At 40.7% G+C, this 18798-nt stretch overlaps 1 protein-coding gene across 10 annotated transcripts in view; it reads right to left on the reverse strand.

The window, feature by feature from the left end:
* Nucleotides 1–18798, reverse strand: part of Mapk10 (mitogen-activated protein kinase 10) — a 288581-nt gene that overhangs the window by 124420 nt on the left and 145363 nt on the right. For all 10 annotated transcript variants that reach the window (XM_006975410.4, XM_076546802.1, XM_006975412.4 and 7 more), the window contains one exon: nucleotides 1367–1536. In XM_006975410.4, the coding sequence (XP_006975472.1) occupies nucleotides 1367–1536 (170 nt within the window). The remainder of the gene's footprint in view (nucleotides 1–1366; nucleotides 1537–18798) is intronic.

The following is an 18798-nucleotide window of genomic DNA, read 5'->3' on the forward strand; positions in this document are numbered from 1 at the left end:
CTTCACCCATCCCACACTGTAAACTTTTGTTTTTTCACAGACATAAAAATTAATTGTCAGTAATCTAGACAATAAAATGCATTGCATTAATAAATATCCTTTATAAATATACATATCTAAATATATTAGAGTACATATACTAAACTTTTACTAACTGGTATGAATAACAAAAAATTGAAAATTACTATGCTAATAAGTATACTACATATATTTACTTAACATATTGCATACTAAAACTATTTGAAAGAATGTTTGTCAATTAACTTAATATTAGTTTTCCATGAGCATCACAATGGCTAATTCAGATATAGATGGTTTCATTTAATCACTCAATCATAACATGAAAGAATAAGGTGTGTGTGTGTGTGTGTGTGTGTGTGTGTGTGTGTGTGTGTGTGTGTGAGTTTATATGTACCATGTACATGCCAGAAACCAGGGAGTTCGGAAGAGGGCATTAGATCTCCTGGAACTGGAACTGCAGGCAGTTGTATGCTGTCCAAGAGCCCCTAAGCAAACATATTTTATACTACTTCTACATAGTTAATTTTGAACATTGAACTTTATCTTAGTTACAGTTTCTATTGCTATAATAAAACACCATGACCAAAGCAACTTGGGGAGTAAAGTTTTATTTCATCCGAGTCACACCCCATCACTGAGCAAAGTCAGGGCAGGAACTCGCACAGGGCAGGAACCTGAAGGCAGGAGCTGATGCAGAGGCCGTGGAGGGTGCTGCTTCCTGGCTTGTTCCCCATGGCTTGCTCAGCCTGCTTCCTTATAACATCAGGACCACCAGCCTAGGGATGGCGCTGCCCACAGTAAGCTGGGACCTCCCAAATCAATCATCCATTAAGATAATGTTGCAGAGGATTTCCTCCTGACCCATCTGATGGAGACATTTCATCAGTTGAGTTTACCTCTTCCCAAAGGAGTCTAGTTTGTGGCTAGTTGATACAAAACTCACCAGTACAAACTTTAACAGTCACAGAGCCAGCTCACTCATCTCTCTTGAGTGTGTTGGGGAATCTAACTGACCCTGTCTCCAGATACAATTGTTCTTGCTGTGAAATATACAAATAAACTTGTCTAAACACAGTGGCAACAGCTAAACCACTCTCATCCTCTGGATCTATTTGTTGTCTTTGTGTGATTGTTTTTTTATTTTCTGGTGATCGGAAAAATACCGTAAGCCATGTTGCATCTTGTTAACAAGCAGATAACGAGTAAAAAAAAAAAAAAAGGATGCTTACAATTTTATAATTTCAATATATGTATTTCACTTGATACTTGTGTGTTTATCTGTTTGTATTTCATAAATGAGTAGAGCATAGTCCCTTTAAAAGTATAACAAATCCATTCTACTTACCAAACTATTCCCTGAGCCCCAGAGCCAATCGGCTTCAGGTTCTGGTAGCGCTTGAGAACGGTGAAGGTCGAGTCTCCTACTTCCACACTGTAGAACTGGTTGTCTACTTTGCTTTTGCTCATGTTGTAATGTTTGGCAATATATGACACATCCACGTGTTTATCGAATCCCTGTCAAGAAGAACAATGAGGGGAAGTGAGACAAGCGTGGTCGTACAATGGTAATGGATATGGAGAAGTCTCTTCTTTCAATGACTACATGTGTCTGGCCATCTATCATCTTGTCCAGCTAGCTCACATAGGGAAAAACAGTCTGTATTAGGCCCTGCCAGTTTACTTGAAGTAAATGAGGCTTAATATGCAAAGAATGTTTTCTCAGTGTTAAAATGTTTAACACCTGGGAATATAGATCAATGGTTCGATCCCTCATAACTTAACAACAGCAACAACCAACACCTGTTTAAAACAGAGAGCGATGGGATTTGGTCACAGGATAATTTCATCCCTTTAGGGAAACAAACACTGAAGATGTTTTGGCTTCAGTGTATCTAAGACACTTAAGGATTCCAGGAAATGAGAGAAGTGCTGACTGGTCACAAGAGAGAAGCTAAAGATGGCCAGCGCAGTCCTTCCTCAAAAAGGGCTCAGGCCACAAACTAGCATGAGGTTCAACTTTTATTAATAAGGTAAATTTGAATTAAATACAATTGACTTCATTTTCCTCACCAATACCCAAATTACTACTATCCTTATTAAGTGCTGAAAATAACAGATTAAATAATCATTGTTCTAAAATTACATGACACTATTTTGAGGGTGCTTAGATTTTACATACCTTGCTTACTGCATTTCCTGTTTATAGAGAATTTTAAATGTCATTCCTATTTGGTAATTAAAGTGTTGTCTTAAATTTCTTAATATTTACATGCAATATATAATAAATTAGTACTTATTCATAAAAGTTCCTACATCATACTTTTCTACACAAAAGATGTGGACTCTTTAGTTTGATGGTTCATACTATAACTAACTGATTTCATGTGGCACGCACTGGTGAATGCCTACTTAATACTTAGGCCTCTTCTTGGTGATTTTATTTAGGTTTTAAACATGCATCCTTTCTGTGTGTTGTTTCCAACAATGGAAAGACAATAATCTTAGCCAGTGGTTCTCATTAGACATAAAATTTATATGTTGGGGGCATTCAGTTAGGAAAATCCTGACATGTTGCATAAAGCAACAGTGATAAAAAGATATAGCTGATATGTTCCTTGTGAAAGCCTGCTGGGGGCCTGCAGGAGTTGAGTATTCCCACACAACCAATCATTTTCCACATACATCATGAGGTTTGAATGTCCTGCTGAAGCTTCAATCAGTGAAAACTCCACCTACAATGCTTTGAGCCAAGAATTTAAACCAAAGAATTTTTGTGTAATTTAACACATTAACTTTTCTGAATTTCAATTATCATATAATTTGAAAGATTTAAAATCTCTTAGGCTCTGAACCTCTGAGTTGGCCATAAAACCATTTTCCTTGGAAAGTTTTGCCATCTCATGTCTAAATAAAAAGTTGAAATGGAAGTATCTCTTAATCTCCGCCTGAATCAAATATGATCCAGGCAGGATGGTGACGTCATGGAATATAATCCAAGCAAAATGGTGACATCATGGAATGTAATCCAGGCAGGATGGTGACGTCATGGAATATGATCCAGGCAGGATGGTGATGTAAGAAAGACTGAGAGGGGATTATTTGAGTTTAGCTAGAAGGATCCGCAAATCTACCCGAAGACTCTGCAGAACCCAGACAGGTGAAGCAGACCTGAATAGACATCACAGACTGCAGCCTATGGTTTGCACCAAGCATACTGGCAGCATTTGGTACAAATGTGGAGACCACAAATATTGGTGTACACTGTAGATTTGGGATCTGCATTGTTTAGAGAGGAAGCAGAAAACTCAGGTAATTTGCAAATGTAACAAAAGCCCCAAAATCCAGAAAATAGTCTATGCAGCAAAGCATAAAAATTAAAAGACCGTTCAAAAGAAGGGTGGTGCAAGCCCCTTCAAGGGTACATCAGTGGGGTCTAGGATTTAGGCAGTGGCGTGGACAGCTGCAGGCACAAGAGCATCAGTGTGTAAACTGTCATGGATTTTGACCCAGTACCATGCACAGCTCTCCAAGCCACTGTCATTTCTACTATAGACTCACTATATGAGCAGCCCAGAAAGTCCTGCTTTCCTCCTAAGAAAGATTAAAATAAGCCCAAATGGATTCACAATAATGAATCCTTTTCAATTGCAAGGTTAACGTGGGGTGACTGGCACCTGCCTAATGTGGCCTTTGTTGTGTTCCGACCCTTTGTTGCGTGCCTTAGTGTTTGGAATATCACAAAATGCTCAGCACAAGTTAGCCTTACCAAATCTAGATGCTTCTTTTGTCTTCCTCTGCTTATTCTTCTCATTGTCAATGAGTGGTGTTCCTGAAGTATCGCATGTGTGTTCAATCACATGTGTGTGCTAATTACATGTGTACTAACCACACGTGTATACTAATCGCATGTGTGTACAAAACACACATGCACTGATCACACATGTATACTAGTCACACATGTGTAACAATCACATGAATATAATGATTACACGTATGAACTAATTACACATACAATAATCATGTGTGTATACTTATCACATGTGTGTAATAATGACATCAGTAGACTTTGTTTCCCAGAACCCTGACTCCACACAGCCACCACTATCCATCTGTAGACTTTGCTGTGGTTTTTCTAGCTATAATCTCCATCTTCCCATGACGGTTGAACGAACCTGCTGGAGATACTCTCAGCACCTCAACACATATTCGAGAAAGTTTAATAATTCACACAACTTCTTGTTCAGGCTTCCCTAATCTTTGTAATATTATAACTGCCTAATCTTGTTCTGATGACATGCATGCTCTGTGACAAATACTTGGTTAGCATCTGGCAATGCAGCAAAGACAAAGCTGCGACCTAGAACGAGCACAGTGAAGCAGTTAAATACAGATGTGCATTCTATGGGGGAACAAAGTAAATATTCTGGTGATAAAAGGAAATAACAACTCATTGTCTGTGTAATATTACCATTAATTCACTTAAATACTATGTGTAAAACAGCAAATATATACCAAGTCACTGGCATAAAATCAATATTTCATTTTAATGTTTAATTAGCACATATTAACCATACATATAACAGACTTTGCTGTGACAATTTCATGCAAGTGCACATGTGTTTTGATCATACTCACTCCACTATCCTCTCCTGTCCTTCTCCAACATCTGTGACGTCATCTTTCCTTCCCCATCTAGCCATCCTTCGACTGCCCTGTTCTTTTCATGTGACCCCACTGAGCTTCACTGGGGTCGCTTATAAACGTTGTTGGTGAGAGTTCATTGACAGGATCGTGCACCTCACTAGTGGCTGAACCACTAAAGAAAACATGTCTCCCTCCCCACCAGCCATTATCTGTATAGAAATCCTCAGGGAGAGGTGGGGCCCCAGGAGCCCCTCCTCCTTCCACGACAGGGTGTTGACAGCCCAAACCCTGTGGAGATCTTGTACAGGTAATCAAGAGCTCAAGACTACCAGAGTGTCCTACCCAGAAGTAACCACACCACACTGCTCCCCTTATTCTTCTGACTTTTGAATTCCTCCCACCCTTTTCCCATGTTCCCTGAGCACTGGATACTGTATCATAGATGTCTCATTCATAGGTGAGCATTCAATAGTCATTCATTCTGTTTTTGACCAGTTATCTCTACACCCACCACTAACCACTGACCAGAGCCGATGGAAGCGCTAGACTATGGGCATAAACATCGTTATTTAGGAGGGAACTTGACAGGGACATCATATCCATTGAGCAGAACCACAGCAGTAGCTCCACACTTGCCCATGAACCTCCCCAACCATGGACTTTGACTGGGCATACAGTATGAAATCTAATTTCCCTCCTACGTGGCTGGCATCAAATCCAATCAGAAAGCCACCGGTCACTTCCACAACAGGTTTGCCACTATTTCCCCAGTGGGCTCATCCAGCGTGGCTCCTCAGTATTGTTACACAGAGAATTCACATCCGAGTGGCTTTCTTATGACAGCTGTCCCCCAGCAGGCTTTGTCACACCCAACACAATGTGGACTGGCCAGTAGGAAAGAGTCTTCCGTCCCAGTTCAAGGTTGATTTCTCTGTGTCCTGAGACTAAAGCGCCAGAATCAAACCTCTCCCATCCCCTTCAAAATGAGGACTGCGGTTTTGTGTTGACAACTATGGTGTCCAGTGTGGGGCTCCAAGAACGATCCACTTTTCAGTGGAGGAATCAACAGAATGAAAGTCGGGGGGCCAAACGGACCCACTGCATCCCGGAGTCTGTTGTTATTGATCATTGGTGAGTTGTTTCTGGGACTCTGTACCTCTCTTGGTTTGGTCAACAGTCAATTTGTTTATTCTTAACTGGTTAATTAAGGCTCCTAATTTAATTTCATTGATCCTTTTTTCCACCCTTTTTGTCTGCATTCAAGTATTTTATTTAAGGTGTCCAGTTTTGCTTGCTTGCTTTTATAGCATTTTGGTCTAGTCTTTCCGTTTGTTTGTTTGTTTGTTTTTGGATCTATAAAGGCATTTGGGTTCTGTTCACCTTTGGAACACTGAGGGTACCCTGGTTCTGTTGTGTCTTAGTTTTCTTTGTCGCTGGAATGTTTTGATTTACTGTCCTTTGGGCTTTGTCTCCTGACACAGCTCCTCACATGTATAATTATGTATTTTATTGATTTTTATTGATTGCTAAGACTTTAGCCTGGGAATTTTATGAGGGCCTGATGATAAAGATGCCAAAGATAAGAGACACTGCCTTTCTCTCACCCGAAGATGTGGAAGTGTCGGAGAATACCCCATGACAGCCTCATAGGGAAACTCAGCTGATATCCGGTCTTCCCTGGTCAGAAGAAAGTTTATTGGTTCGCCTGAGGGGTTGATCACCCAGTGTTTTAAGCATCCTCAAGTTTGCATAAATGAGCAGGATAACCTAGAGATCCAGTGGGAGAAGACAGTCTCGGGGTAAAAGCTGAGAAAGTCGTTCCCCAAAGCCGCACATGAAACAAAGCACATACCCACTAGCTAGCATTGACAGCAATTTTTCAGGAGCAAAAAAAAAGTGTGTGTGTGTGTGTGTGTGTGTGTGTGTGTGATAAAACTGGGAAGAGGAGACAGATATTAAAACAGAGATAAACACAGGTATAGTGGAATATACTGATGTGTGTGTGAGGAACAAGGTTTCCAAAAACGCAGAAGTATTCGGAGATAGATCACCATCTGTACTCTAACCAGCTTTACATTTGGTAATTACTGACTAACTTGCAATTGTTTGGAAAACAGGGAGCTCTAAAGAGAGCCTAAACATTTGCTACCTCCAGACTGTTTGTTCTTGGCCACTTTATGCAGTCCTATGCAAAAATTAATTAATCAAGCAATTAATTAATTAAACTCACAAATGGAAGGCCTGCTTTAATTAAAATGTAAAGTGATCTATAAAAACTGATAAAATTAGTAATTCATAATAAAAAAAAGCTAAATTGGATGCTAAAACAACAAATAATTTAAAAATTTTGGAGTTGATATAAACTAAAGAAATATTCTACAATAACTCTCTACTCATCCTTCTTGGACCTTACTCCTTATCTCTTGCCCACCTTATAGTTTTCCTTGGACATCTTTTTTCCTTTCATCTCTCATGATTGTAGAAAAGTATCTTTTTTTTTTTTTTTTTAAATACAAACTAGTCCTAAAATTCCTTTCGGGCCTAAAACCAAACATCTCGGTTTGACCTGAATCAGGTCCCTACAGTTTAGGGGAAGTCCTCAGGCTGTTAAAGACACCAAATGAAGCTTAGCCTGTGTGCCCTCTGCGGCCAGCACTCCTGGGGATTTGTGCTGAGACTCACCTTCAAGAATTGTTGGTGCCTTTCCCTGTCTATCATTTGACTGATCAGTTCTTTCAAATGTGGGCTTTGTGTTCCTTTGCTCCTGTCTTTCTAACCAGAGGCACACCATGTGTTTGGGTGCCACCAACACCACATAAGTTGCTGACACTCAAAGCTTTGACTGTGGTCAGCTCACTTATAATCACCTGTACTTCGGGAACATTCCCTGCTTGATCTCCCTGAAAAAGACTGTCCTGTGCTACTGCTAACAGCTCCTGAGCAAGGAACACTGGGGTTAAGAACCTTGACAGGTGGAGCTTATCAGGTTTTTTTTTCCTTTAATAATAGAGCTGAAAATAACACTGAGCCAGGGTCAGTTCTGCACTTATATCTGGGAAACCTTGAGCACACCTTTATTCTTTCATTCATTTATTATTTATGTGCTATGTGGTTCCATAAAGGATTTGTGCAGCTCACCATAGAGGCTAGAGGAACGAACAATGAAAGCATTAAATCCAGTGTTAAGCACTAATGACAGATGCAGCAGGCTGAACAGTGACAGGTATACCAGCAGACTTAAGTTATGAATGCCCACCACCTTGAGCCAAAACGTAATGTCACTCTCTAGAAAGCCAAAGGAGAAACTAATGGCGACCAAGACAGAGTCGCAGCAAGTGGCACGTCTTGATTTATTCATCTAACAAATCTATCAGAATAAGTTAGAAGAACAACAGTATTTCTCTAGTGCTTAACTTCAGGGAGAATATGTCCAAAGTCTTTACATAATAAGCCTGGAATCAAACAGCAGTCAGCAAATTCAAGAACTTTTTACCAGGGACACAGAATTATGTTTCATATTTCTTACTTGATATGAACTCTACTAGGGGCCAGGGGATACAGGCAGAGTAGCATTATTGATTTCCTACTATAGGTACACTCTTCATTGTATCAAATACGTTTAAAGTTTACACTCAAAACAAATAAAGGAGGTTCCCAGAGCCACGAATCAACTGACTCTCAGTTTCAGAACTAGTAATTCATGGGTATGTGAATTAGACTCACCCAGTTCGAGATCATTTTTACAAACTGGAATAGTTCAGCTAAAAAGTAACTTACAATAGAGAAGTGCTTTTCTAAGAACGAGGTGAGCTAAAGGACAGCCCCTTAGAAAACCCAAAGAAACAGCAGCCAACAGGTCTTCCACTACAAACTCTAGCACTTCTCTCCATCTGGACTCTAAAAGTGCTGCCCATTAAACAAGATCCAAGCTGAACCCAATCTTGTGTTAGTAACGGAAAGCTGACTTTTCCAAAGCCATCATGAAGAAGCCATCATGAAATGTAAAGGGCTTGGTTCTATTCACTATAAAATATTTATTGAGCACATCCTGTGTGCTATACTCTATTAAAATCCCTGTAGACATCCAATCCCTGACTCAGCAGAAAAGCCAGGTGGAGTCACTTTAAGTGGATTAGCTATTTTATAGACAATTCTTTTGATGTTATCATTTGTAATTAAAATTATCTGCCCAATGCCATGGTTCCACTTTTGACACAGATGTGATCAGCAGTTTATCTTATAAGATATGCTGACAGATGGAACTCTTCCATGCTGCCACCACCAGGTCATCACAGAAGCTAACAGCACTAACCATGCCATTCTTGGGGCAAGGAGGCACACACTCACTCCGTTTTACATCTGAATCAAATCATTTATCTACGAGTTTTAAAGGGAGAGATCTGAGGTGACAATACTCAGTAAAATGTCAGTAGGCTTTCGTCTGTCAGGGCCACATCTTGCCATTGTTTCTTGATGTGTGGCTCTTTAAGGAGGGTTCCATTCTGGAATCCATTTCGTTTGAGCGCTAGTTGGCCCAGAGATGTTACTCTGTGGAATCAACAGGTTATGACAAATTAACAGTGGAGCAAAACAGTTAACACTAAACTTCCATTTAGTCATTGATTTCTGCAGTATGAAAAGGCATTTGAAGTCATCAACGATAGTGCAGGGTGGCCTCTGCCTGCTCAGCCTCTTTGTGTACAAAGGAGGAAAACAAGTCCATGTGGAACTTTCTGAGCAGTGGGTTAGCATTGGTTCAGGAACTGTGCTGACTGACTTGTAGATCACTTAATGTAAGAATTAGTATTCTCATGTTACGAGGGAGAAATTCTAGACAGACAACTTCCACAAAGAGTAATACCCCATGCCTCTAATCCCAGCACTCCGGAGGCAGAGCCAGGTGGATCTCTGTGAGTTCGAGGCCAGCCTGGGCTACCAAGTGAGTTCCAGAAAAGACACAAAGCTACACAGAGAAACACTGTCTCAAAAAACAAAAAAACAAAAACAAAAAAAGAGTAATATCAGAGCTCTGCATAAAGACAGCCTGTTGAAGAATATTATTTTTAGGTGTGTGACTTTTGTTTATGTTTATGTTTGTGTTAAGCTGTGTTACTCTGCCTGTCTAAAACACCTGATGGTCTAATAAAGAACTGAATGGCCAATAGCAAAGTAGGAAAAAGGATAGGAGGGGCTTGCAGACAGAGAGAATAAATAGAAGGAGAAATCTGGGAGGAAAAGAGAAGAAGGAGCCAGAGAAGGAGGAGGACATCAGGGGCCAGCCACCCAGCCTCCCAGCCAGTCATGGAGTAAAAGCGAAAGATATACCCAAGCAAGAGAAAGGTATAAGCCCAGAGGCAAAAGATAGATGGGATAACTTAAGTTAAGAAAAGCTGGCTAGAAGCAAGCCAAGCTAAGGCTGAGCATTTATAATTAAGTATAAGTCTCGATGTCTGGTTTATTTGGGAGCTGGGTGGCAGGCCCCCAAAAGAGCAAATGAAACAATAATGACAGCTTATTTCAGAATTCCACTGTGAGACTTTGGGTGATGTCATTTTAACCCCAGTCTCAGTTTTTTTAGACACAGAGGGAAAGAAATAGTCTGCTCTTCATCAGTGGGGCATTTACACGAGACAATCTGTGTGAACTTCTTAACTATTACACATTTATAATAACTGTGATAGAGAAGTTGTATAACGTTTAAAGCTATACTTAGACTGTTTTAAACAAAGTCCATCCAACTCTTAAGGCATTCATAAAGCCAAATACACCATGTTAGAAGTCTAAAGTGTAAAGTCTAGACAGCAGGGCTGGAAAGAGTCAAGAAACAAATTTCATTTCCATGTATGATATAGCTGGTGTTCTGCCAGCCTGCATGTGTGCCACACTGTACTTCCCAGCTTCATTTGTAGTTTGTGCCTGGACCATGTTAATGCTGACCTAGGAAGAAAGCCAAGTGTCAGCTAACTGCAGAAGCAGTTTTAAAATGATGCACCTTAGGAAGCTGGCAAGATGGATCAGTGGGTAGGGACACTCGCGACCAACCTAACGATCTGAGTTTAATCCCTGAGAACCACACTGTGAACAGAGACAAGTAACTGCCAAACATTGTCCTCTGACCTCCACATGCACACTGTGGCATATGTATGAATGAGCACGCATACTCTCTCTCTCTCACACACACACACAGAGTGTGTAAACAAAATGTAATTTTTAAAATGTACAGTGATGCTCCTTGTCTGTTCTTCTTTTTTCTCTCTGTGGGATCTCAGCTGCTACAGCACAGAATAGCAGGAATGTAAATTCCTGAGTCCTGGAAAGATAAGAGCCCTTCCCAACATGCGTATGGAATCCACACCATAGGAAATAAACATTTAAGATTTCATGCACATGAAATCTATTCCATAGGAAATACACTGATAAGTTCTAGAGATTTAGGGTCCGTTATTACTGCACCCTATTTTTTTTTAATGGAACCAATGTTTATTTTGGTCTTGAGTCGTGCCACACGGGCACTAAGAACACAATGCTCCTGACTCATGGTGCTGACCATTTAATTGCTGCATAGAGGCTCAAACACGGAGTGCTGGTTTCAATGGCATTGCCCATTAAGCTAGAACACCGAGTTCTATACCTCTCACTTCACACATCCCCACCTTGTCTGTGATAGTATGAATAGGAAACAGTAGCTGGTATTATATCATCAGAACAAGAAGAATGTCCAGGACAATAAACAGCAACCACTTATTAAGAAAAGCTAAAACTGGCCCTGTGTGAGAGCGAAAGGCGAGAACAGTAAAGTGTGTTGGGAAATGTGTTTCTAGTGAGTTAATCTGTGGTTTACTGACATTTCTCTGAAGTCGGTCTCTATGTTTTTGGTCAGGAACGTTTAGAGTTTCTCTGTGCTACATTCTGGAACCTGAATCTGTTTCCACATGTACAGCACACAACATTATGTTGAGTCCCATGTAAATCTATTTGCTATTTTCATTCCCACACCTGCATGGCCATGAAAAGATGCAATGGATGTCTCAGTTAGTAGTTTTCTGGGCCTAAAGATCTTGGTGTGTGCATCTTCTTTAAATTCTCAGACAAGAATCTTGCTGAATTACACAAGGTGGCAGTGAACTCAGTATGTAACCCAGGATAGCTTCAAAGTTGTCATCTTCCAGCTTCAACTTCCCAAGTAGCTGGAATTACAGTGGTGTGCCACCATACCCTGAGTCTTCTGCCACCTTCTGAGTGTGTTTCAGAGCTGGGGACATAGCTCAGTGATGAGACACACTGGCCTAGCACACGCATGTTCCGGAATTCAATATGCAGTCCTGAAAATCAACAATAAGTAGTCCTATAGGTGCCAAGGTGCTTTGGCCTTTTATGAGTGTGTTAGCAATATATAATCAAATAAACATTTGTGTTTTAGAGAACACGAACTCCCCAAAATATAGACTGGCATCTGCTGGATCTAGAACTTGGAACCAAAGTGCTGGTGGGCATGCTTGACCTACTTAAAAAATGTAGCCACTCCTGGTCATGTCCCCATTTTTCAGTAAAACAAAGACTATAACTTCATTTCTATTTCCAATACCTCCTGTCATGAGGATAATAAGCATTAAAATAGTGCATCTAAAGCAAAAAACTAATTACAGAGGAACACAATGTAGACTAAAACAGACTCTGCATTTTACATGTCTCTTATGGAGCATGATTACAGATGAGCCATGCACTGAAACCATGGACAGACAGAACAACTATAAAAAATATGCAAGCCATGACTTTATTCCGTATGATTGAAGCTTCAATCATAATTAAACTTACAATACCAAGCTGCATTTACAATCAAGTTAAGCTCATTCCAAAAGACGCTAAAATCTGACCTTTTTGTGTTTAAGTAAACCAAGCACATTTTCAAAATGAACCAATACAAAAGCCTTCACAGTTCCGAAACTGAATCTTTTAACTTGTCAGTTAATCTTGGGCAGCACAGCAGCGTCTATTATAACTGTTTTATAGGTTTTTGTTTTGTTTTAGAAAAAAATATTTCAGGGTATAGAACAGAAGTGGAGCACTAAATTTGCTATAGCTATCTTTTCATGTAGACACAAGAAAAAATATCATAAAGCGATACAAGCCTCATTCATAAATGCAGGAAGACAGTTGCCATGACAGCATACACAGCAATGAGTTATTTCATCAGACAATATGTGTCATGTTGTTATACTGTCCACCTGGCCTTTGTTTAATATCTTATCCCCTACAGCCAGGCAAACAAAAGCATGAATGCTGTGTTTTTTAGGTTATTAATACAAAATTAAAAATGATTGAATTATATATAAAGAAAGTCAGAGCCATATTCCGTTAAATAGACAGCAGTAGGAACCCAATAAAATGAGAAGCTTAAGTAAAAAATTTCTCTTCCTAAATGGTAAAAAGTCATCTGAAACTTTTTATGAAGTTTATAAAAATATGAAAAATAAAATAGCAAAGGAAGTAATGTTTTGCAACGTTTCATCTCTTCATTGTCCACTTTACTAGATCTGATACTTAAGAACCACACCTCTGGATGTGTCTTTAAGGATACTTCCACAAGCTTAGCAGAAGAGGGAAGACCCACCCTGAATATGAGGGGAACCATCACATGGACTGGGGTTCTGAACAAATGAGAAAGAAGAAGGAAAGCTACATGAGAAGGAACTTCTTGTTGACTCTGGACACATTGTGACATGGCCACCTGCTGAGCTATAGGCTGAGCTTGCCATGCCATGATGGCCCACATCTCCCTAAGCCATGAGCTTAGTGGATTGTTTGGGTGGGAGGCCGGAATGCTGGGAGAAATGTGGGCAGGGAGAGTGTTTCATGAGGCCTCAAGGGGAAACAAGGATGCTATTCAGAACTAGCTAAAGGCTGCTTGTCCTGTGTTCTGACCATGCTCTGCAAATCTGAGCAAAACTCGAATCAAAATAAATTAATGGAGGAAATTCCAGGAGAGCATAACCCTGGCTGCAGCATGGTGACTGCTTATTTCTCTCTGCCGGTTCTATGGTGGATGACCGAACGATATGGAAATTGTACAGTTTGATGAGCAAAGCAGGGTGAGCAAAGCACAGACAAAGCCGATGTGAAGAGAGCAGCTGTAATTATTACAGAGAAAGCATGTGCTCATCCGGGGAAACTAGGAAAGATGTCTCAGAGGAATGATTCCACCTGTCCAAGGCTCCAACATACAAAAATGCAAAACTGTTTGAGACAAGAGAGTCTGAACTGAGAATGTGGCTGAAGATTTCCTGTTGGGAAATAACTTCCTAGGGGTGCACTTTCCCAAATCCAGGTACCAGAGTATGCAAATGTCACAGTAAAAAGAGGGCCCACTACATCTCAAGCTGGCAGCAGAACTTGGCAGGATGACCCGCACAGTGATGGTTTGCAGGCATGCAAAGGTGCAACAGTTACAGAGTCAGGGAGGCTTGAGTACATGTTCCAGAAAGCCACTGGGGCCAGACAATGTGAGGCAGGGGCATAGTCCCTGAAACAAAGCTTTGAGGTGCCATTTTATTAAGCTGTGAAAGTTAAGATTAAGCTGCAAAGAGACTCTAAGATATTGGAGATACTAGACACCATTGGAAAGTTACCAAGGAGAATTATAGGTATGAAAAGAGTCAGCCCAACAAAAGATTGTCCAGACCTATGAGATCTTACAGCTACATGTCTGGCATCTGGTGTTCTTAGTGGTATGATTTTGACACTGCCTTTTGTGACCCTCATGTCTCTAGTTCTGGTGCATGTAACACACATATTTTAAACATTTATGTAAAAACCTTTTCTTCTCCTCATGGCAATCAATAATTGTTATCTAAATTTTGTGTTAATTTGGTTCCCAATCAAAATACTGCATGCCAATTGAAATTATTAAACAGTCATAATGGCTGCTTCGGAGAAAATGAATGGATGCTCTGAGTGATGTGTGTGATAATTCCCTCATTTATATTCTGTCTCTGTCTCTCTAGCTCTCTCAAATAAAAATCAGCCTTCAAAATAGATAATAAAAATGTGTATATTAGGGTTTGTATAATTGTTAAGCCCTCAAACTTCAAATTAAACATAAATTGGCTCCAACTTCTGAAAATAACTAGGGTTATACAGACAAAATGAAGAAAAAAATTGTAGTCATTTTTTTCATTTTTTTTATATTGGACATTCAAAGATTACAATTGTTTATATTTATGGACTATAAAATGAAGCTGTATACCTATAAGGCAGAATGAGTAAACCAAGCTAATTAAAATATCTATAAGGTGTGTTGAATAAAGGATGAAATCAATATCAACCAGCAAATTCATCAATATCCCTTTGACATAAAGCATAAGCGTGTCTGTGGTACAGCCAAAAGAAAGACAAACTCAGCTCCCTTAATTTCTTAGACCTGTTCCTTAATTTCTAAGTCCACTTAAACTTGTGACTTGTTGATTAACTTGCACATAGGGTGGGCTTGTATATGGCGTGCACTGTGCGTGGGTATGTGTACACACTATTGACTAAGTCACTCACTGGCCTGGGACCTCCCTGAGTCAGGCTAGGCTAGTGATTAGAGGTTTTCAGGATCCATCCTCTCCTCCTCTCACATGGCCACAGACCAGACTCTAAGCACAGGCCACTGTGCCTGGCTTATGTGGGTTCTGATGACTGAACTTGGGTCCCCACACTTGTGACTGACTGACTTACGCCCTAAGCTATCCCTGCAGGCCCAGTTAACTAATTTTAATTCTTGAAAGTCAGGGCTCTCTTCAAATCAGGAAATCCTTTAAAATTTTTCATAAGCAATTTCAGTATCAGTATACCTTCAGAGAGTTAACAACTATTAGATGTTAGATTAAGAATCACTGTGATTAGTAAAGCAGCCAGAGCATGATCAAGGCTAGACGCACACTCTTCCAAGAGACGAGGATGCTGAGGAATTAGGTTTCACAGACAAGCATGCAATTTCTACTCCGGAGACAGCGTTTCTCCGCTGTCTTTCTTTCTACTTTCAAGAGCTCAAAACTATGTATTGAACATTTGCTGGATTAAAATAAATTGAGCTTTAGAATCAAGGTTGAGATGTGCTGGCCTTGTCCTCCCTGCAGGACCCCTGTGGGACAAGGCTAGCCCTGTACACCTGAGGCTAGCACCCCCCCTGAGGTGACAAGCACTGCAGATGCCAGCAGGTGGGAGGGGAGGTTCCAGCTCCTCCTCATCACTGTGGGTAAGTTGGTGGTTCGAGTCCTGACTCATCCGTTGTGTGAATCATGATGCCACTGCCCTGTGCGACCCACATCTCTAGTTCTGCTGCATGCAGCATGCACATTTTAAATATTTATGAAAAGGCCGTTTCTTCTCCTCATGGCAATCAATAATTACTTTTTAAATTTTGTGTTAATTTTGTTTCTAGTAACTCTCATCTTAGTGCAAAGGAACAATGTGTGAAGCTCAAATTTCCTTGTGGACCCAAGGTTGCTTGCTTAGACGGTGGCCCACAGGAGACCAGTGCTCATTGTCCACAGCCCTGTCTGAGAATTAGACACCCGTGTACACAAAGCGTTTTATGGACTCCTAGTATAGAAATGAACTTTTTTGTCATCCCTACAGCTCTGCCTCTCCTTTACTTCTCTAGAAATGAGAGCTCTAGAAACAAGCTACAAAAGCAGCACTTGTCTGGATTTCTTTTATTCACAAGAGAAACGCAACGCTCTGTGTGTCTGCCCAGCTGAGACCGGTGCCAAGGCAGCCATCCTGCCTTTCAGGAGGGGTTAAGACACTGGGCCCTTCATATTCCCCAGGTATATCTTATCATTTTCATTGGGAAAGTAGGAGTTGTTTGTTTCATGTCTTCCATCACATAGAAAAATTTCTACCAATTATGATAACAGCTCTCCTGGTAGCAATGCCTTAAACAACAAGTAACATAACAACCAATATTAATCTATTATTTATAATAAATAATGTATTTGTTAATAAAAGGTATTATTAGAAAGTCAGTAAGTCTCATGTTATTCAAATGATTCCATAAAATTTTTAGTTAAAACAATGATAAATATGTACATATTTTTGTTGATATTTAGCATCTATAAATTTTTGTTTTCTATGATTTCTTATAAACATTTCAAAGACTGAAAATATGGAGTGATGATAACCTACAGGCTAAGGTCAAGAGGCGTAGATGGTAGGCACATTTGATTACTAATTAAAGTTATCTAAGATCTTTGAGTTTATATAGGAGCAGAAATTCAGATGCGACCGTAGTCAGCTGGTGGCAGGAACAGAAGAGGCCTGTGAGACGCCCTGGGAAAGAAGTTCCCAGAGAAAGTATGAAGGTAAACCCTCCTGATAACTCTGCCTCTAAAAATAAAGACACTGTGTTCTTCATTTTACTAGAGAAGTAGAGGAGAGGCAGAGATGTAGGGATAAAAGAGAGATACATAATATTAGCAAAGTACATTTCTACACTAGGAGTCAATAAAACGCTTTGTGTACACGGGCAGTCTCCTGCTGGTGTCTAATTCTCTGACAGGGTTGTGGACAATGTACACTGGTCTCCTGTGGGCCACAGAAACTCAAGCCTGCTTGTTTTTCCACCCAAGGAAGATGATGGCTGCAATAGAATAGACAGTCACAACATTGATTTGTTTTTACACAGAGCACGTATTTGGGGGAGTCCATGTGAGTGCTGCAACCCACCGGTGAACAAGAGCCAAAAATCCAAGGTGTACTCAAAATCGATGGGACCAGTGGGTAGAAGAAGGAAGGAGACTTCCTTGTATTGGCTCACTCTCATGTAAAACTCCCATTAAGACGTCTTGGGCTGCCAAACTGACATCACCGAGTACAGAATTAGAAGGGACGTGCACAGTTATCTCAGTGAACCTGTGTGGACTGGTTCCAACAAGACACTCAAAAATGTTTCTGGCCAAGTACAAAAAGCCTGTCCTGATGAGAAGAGAGAAGCAACCTACCATACCAGCCATGCACTTAGTGAGTCAAATAAAGTAGGTGTGGGGGAGGGGAAAGAAAGGCAGAGAAACTGGATGGGCAGTGGAGAATCTCAAGGGAACAGTTTTAGGGTGCCAGAAAATAAAGGCTTTAGAATGAGTGTTCAGGGCTCTATCCCATGAGATTCAAAGTCATTGAAAGATTTGTGGCATGCTTTGTTTTGTTTCTGGTAATATAACTCAAAGGCCACTCTCACAAGTGTTTTGAGGATAAACCATTTAGGACCTGCCAAAGGCAGATGCTCTTATAGTAATTGAGACAAGAGAGAGGGTGGCTTTGGGTCAAAGTGGTAGCAGAGAGATGGTAAGAGCGAGTGACAGTTCAGGGACATGTGGAGCTCAGTCCAGCAGAGTGTGCCAACAGGTTGGATGTGAGGGTTGGCTCATAATGACTCCATAGTTCGGTTCTAACTGGATCGACAGAGTCAGAACTTCCTGAATTGTTACAAAGACAATGGGGACAGGAATAATGTAAGAAAGACTGGGTGTCTTGTTGTCTCTGAGGAAAGTTCCTTATGTAGCTCAGGCTGACCTTGAACTCATGATCCCCCTGCTTCAGCCTCCCCAGTGCTGGAGGTTACAGGTGTGCACCATGCACCACCACAGTAACTAGGGTTGGATTTAAATCGGTATAGTTTGGTATGCTTTCTGGACATCTGATTGGTGATGCAGAACCGAGCAGTTGTGTGCAGGAGTCTGGTTGTAAGGGGAGGTCTGGCTTAGAAACACAACTACGTGAGTTTGCAAGGTCACCCTCACAGTGAGAACTCAAGGACGACGTGAGCACCTGGAGAAAACAGAAACTCAGGGACATTCCAGCAGTGTTTTCAACACTTTGCAAGGACAAGTTCACTGAATTCCTATAACAACTCCCAGAAATGGATGTTGTTTATTTCCCCCTTTTACAAATCATCAAACTGAGGCACAGAAATGCTGAGGAACTCAGTCATGCTGGCAAGCAAGCGACTACTAAATGGTACCTCGGCATTTCCAACTACACTCTATGCATTCAGAGCTCTTGCTAGAGATGAGATGCCATCTACAGGCTTGAGCCTCAAGCCCCATACAGTTGGACATAAACAAGGTGAGGCCAAACAGAATGTCTTAGAACACG

This window comes from Peromyscus maniculatus, chromosome 10 (assembly GCF_049852395.1).
Source record: "Peromyscus maniculatus bairdii isolate BWxNUB_F1_BW_parent chromosome 10, HU_Pman_BW_mat_3.1, whole genome shotgun sequence".
Lineage (NCBI taxonomy): Eukaryota > Metazoa > Chordata > Mammalia > Rodentia > Cricetidae > Peromyscus > Peromyscus maniculatus.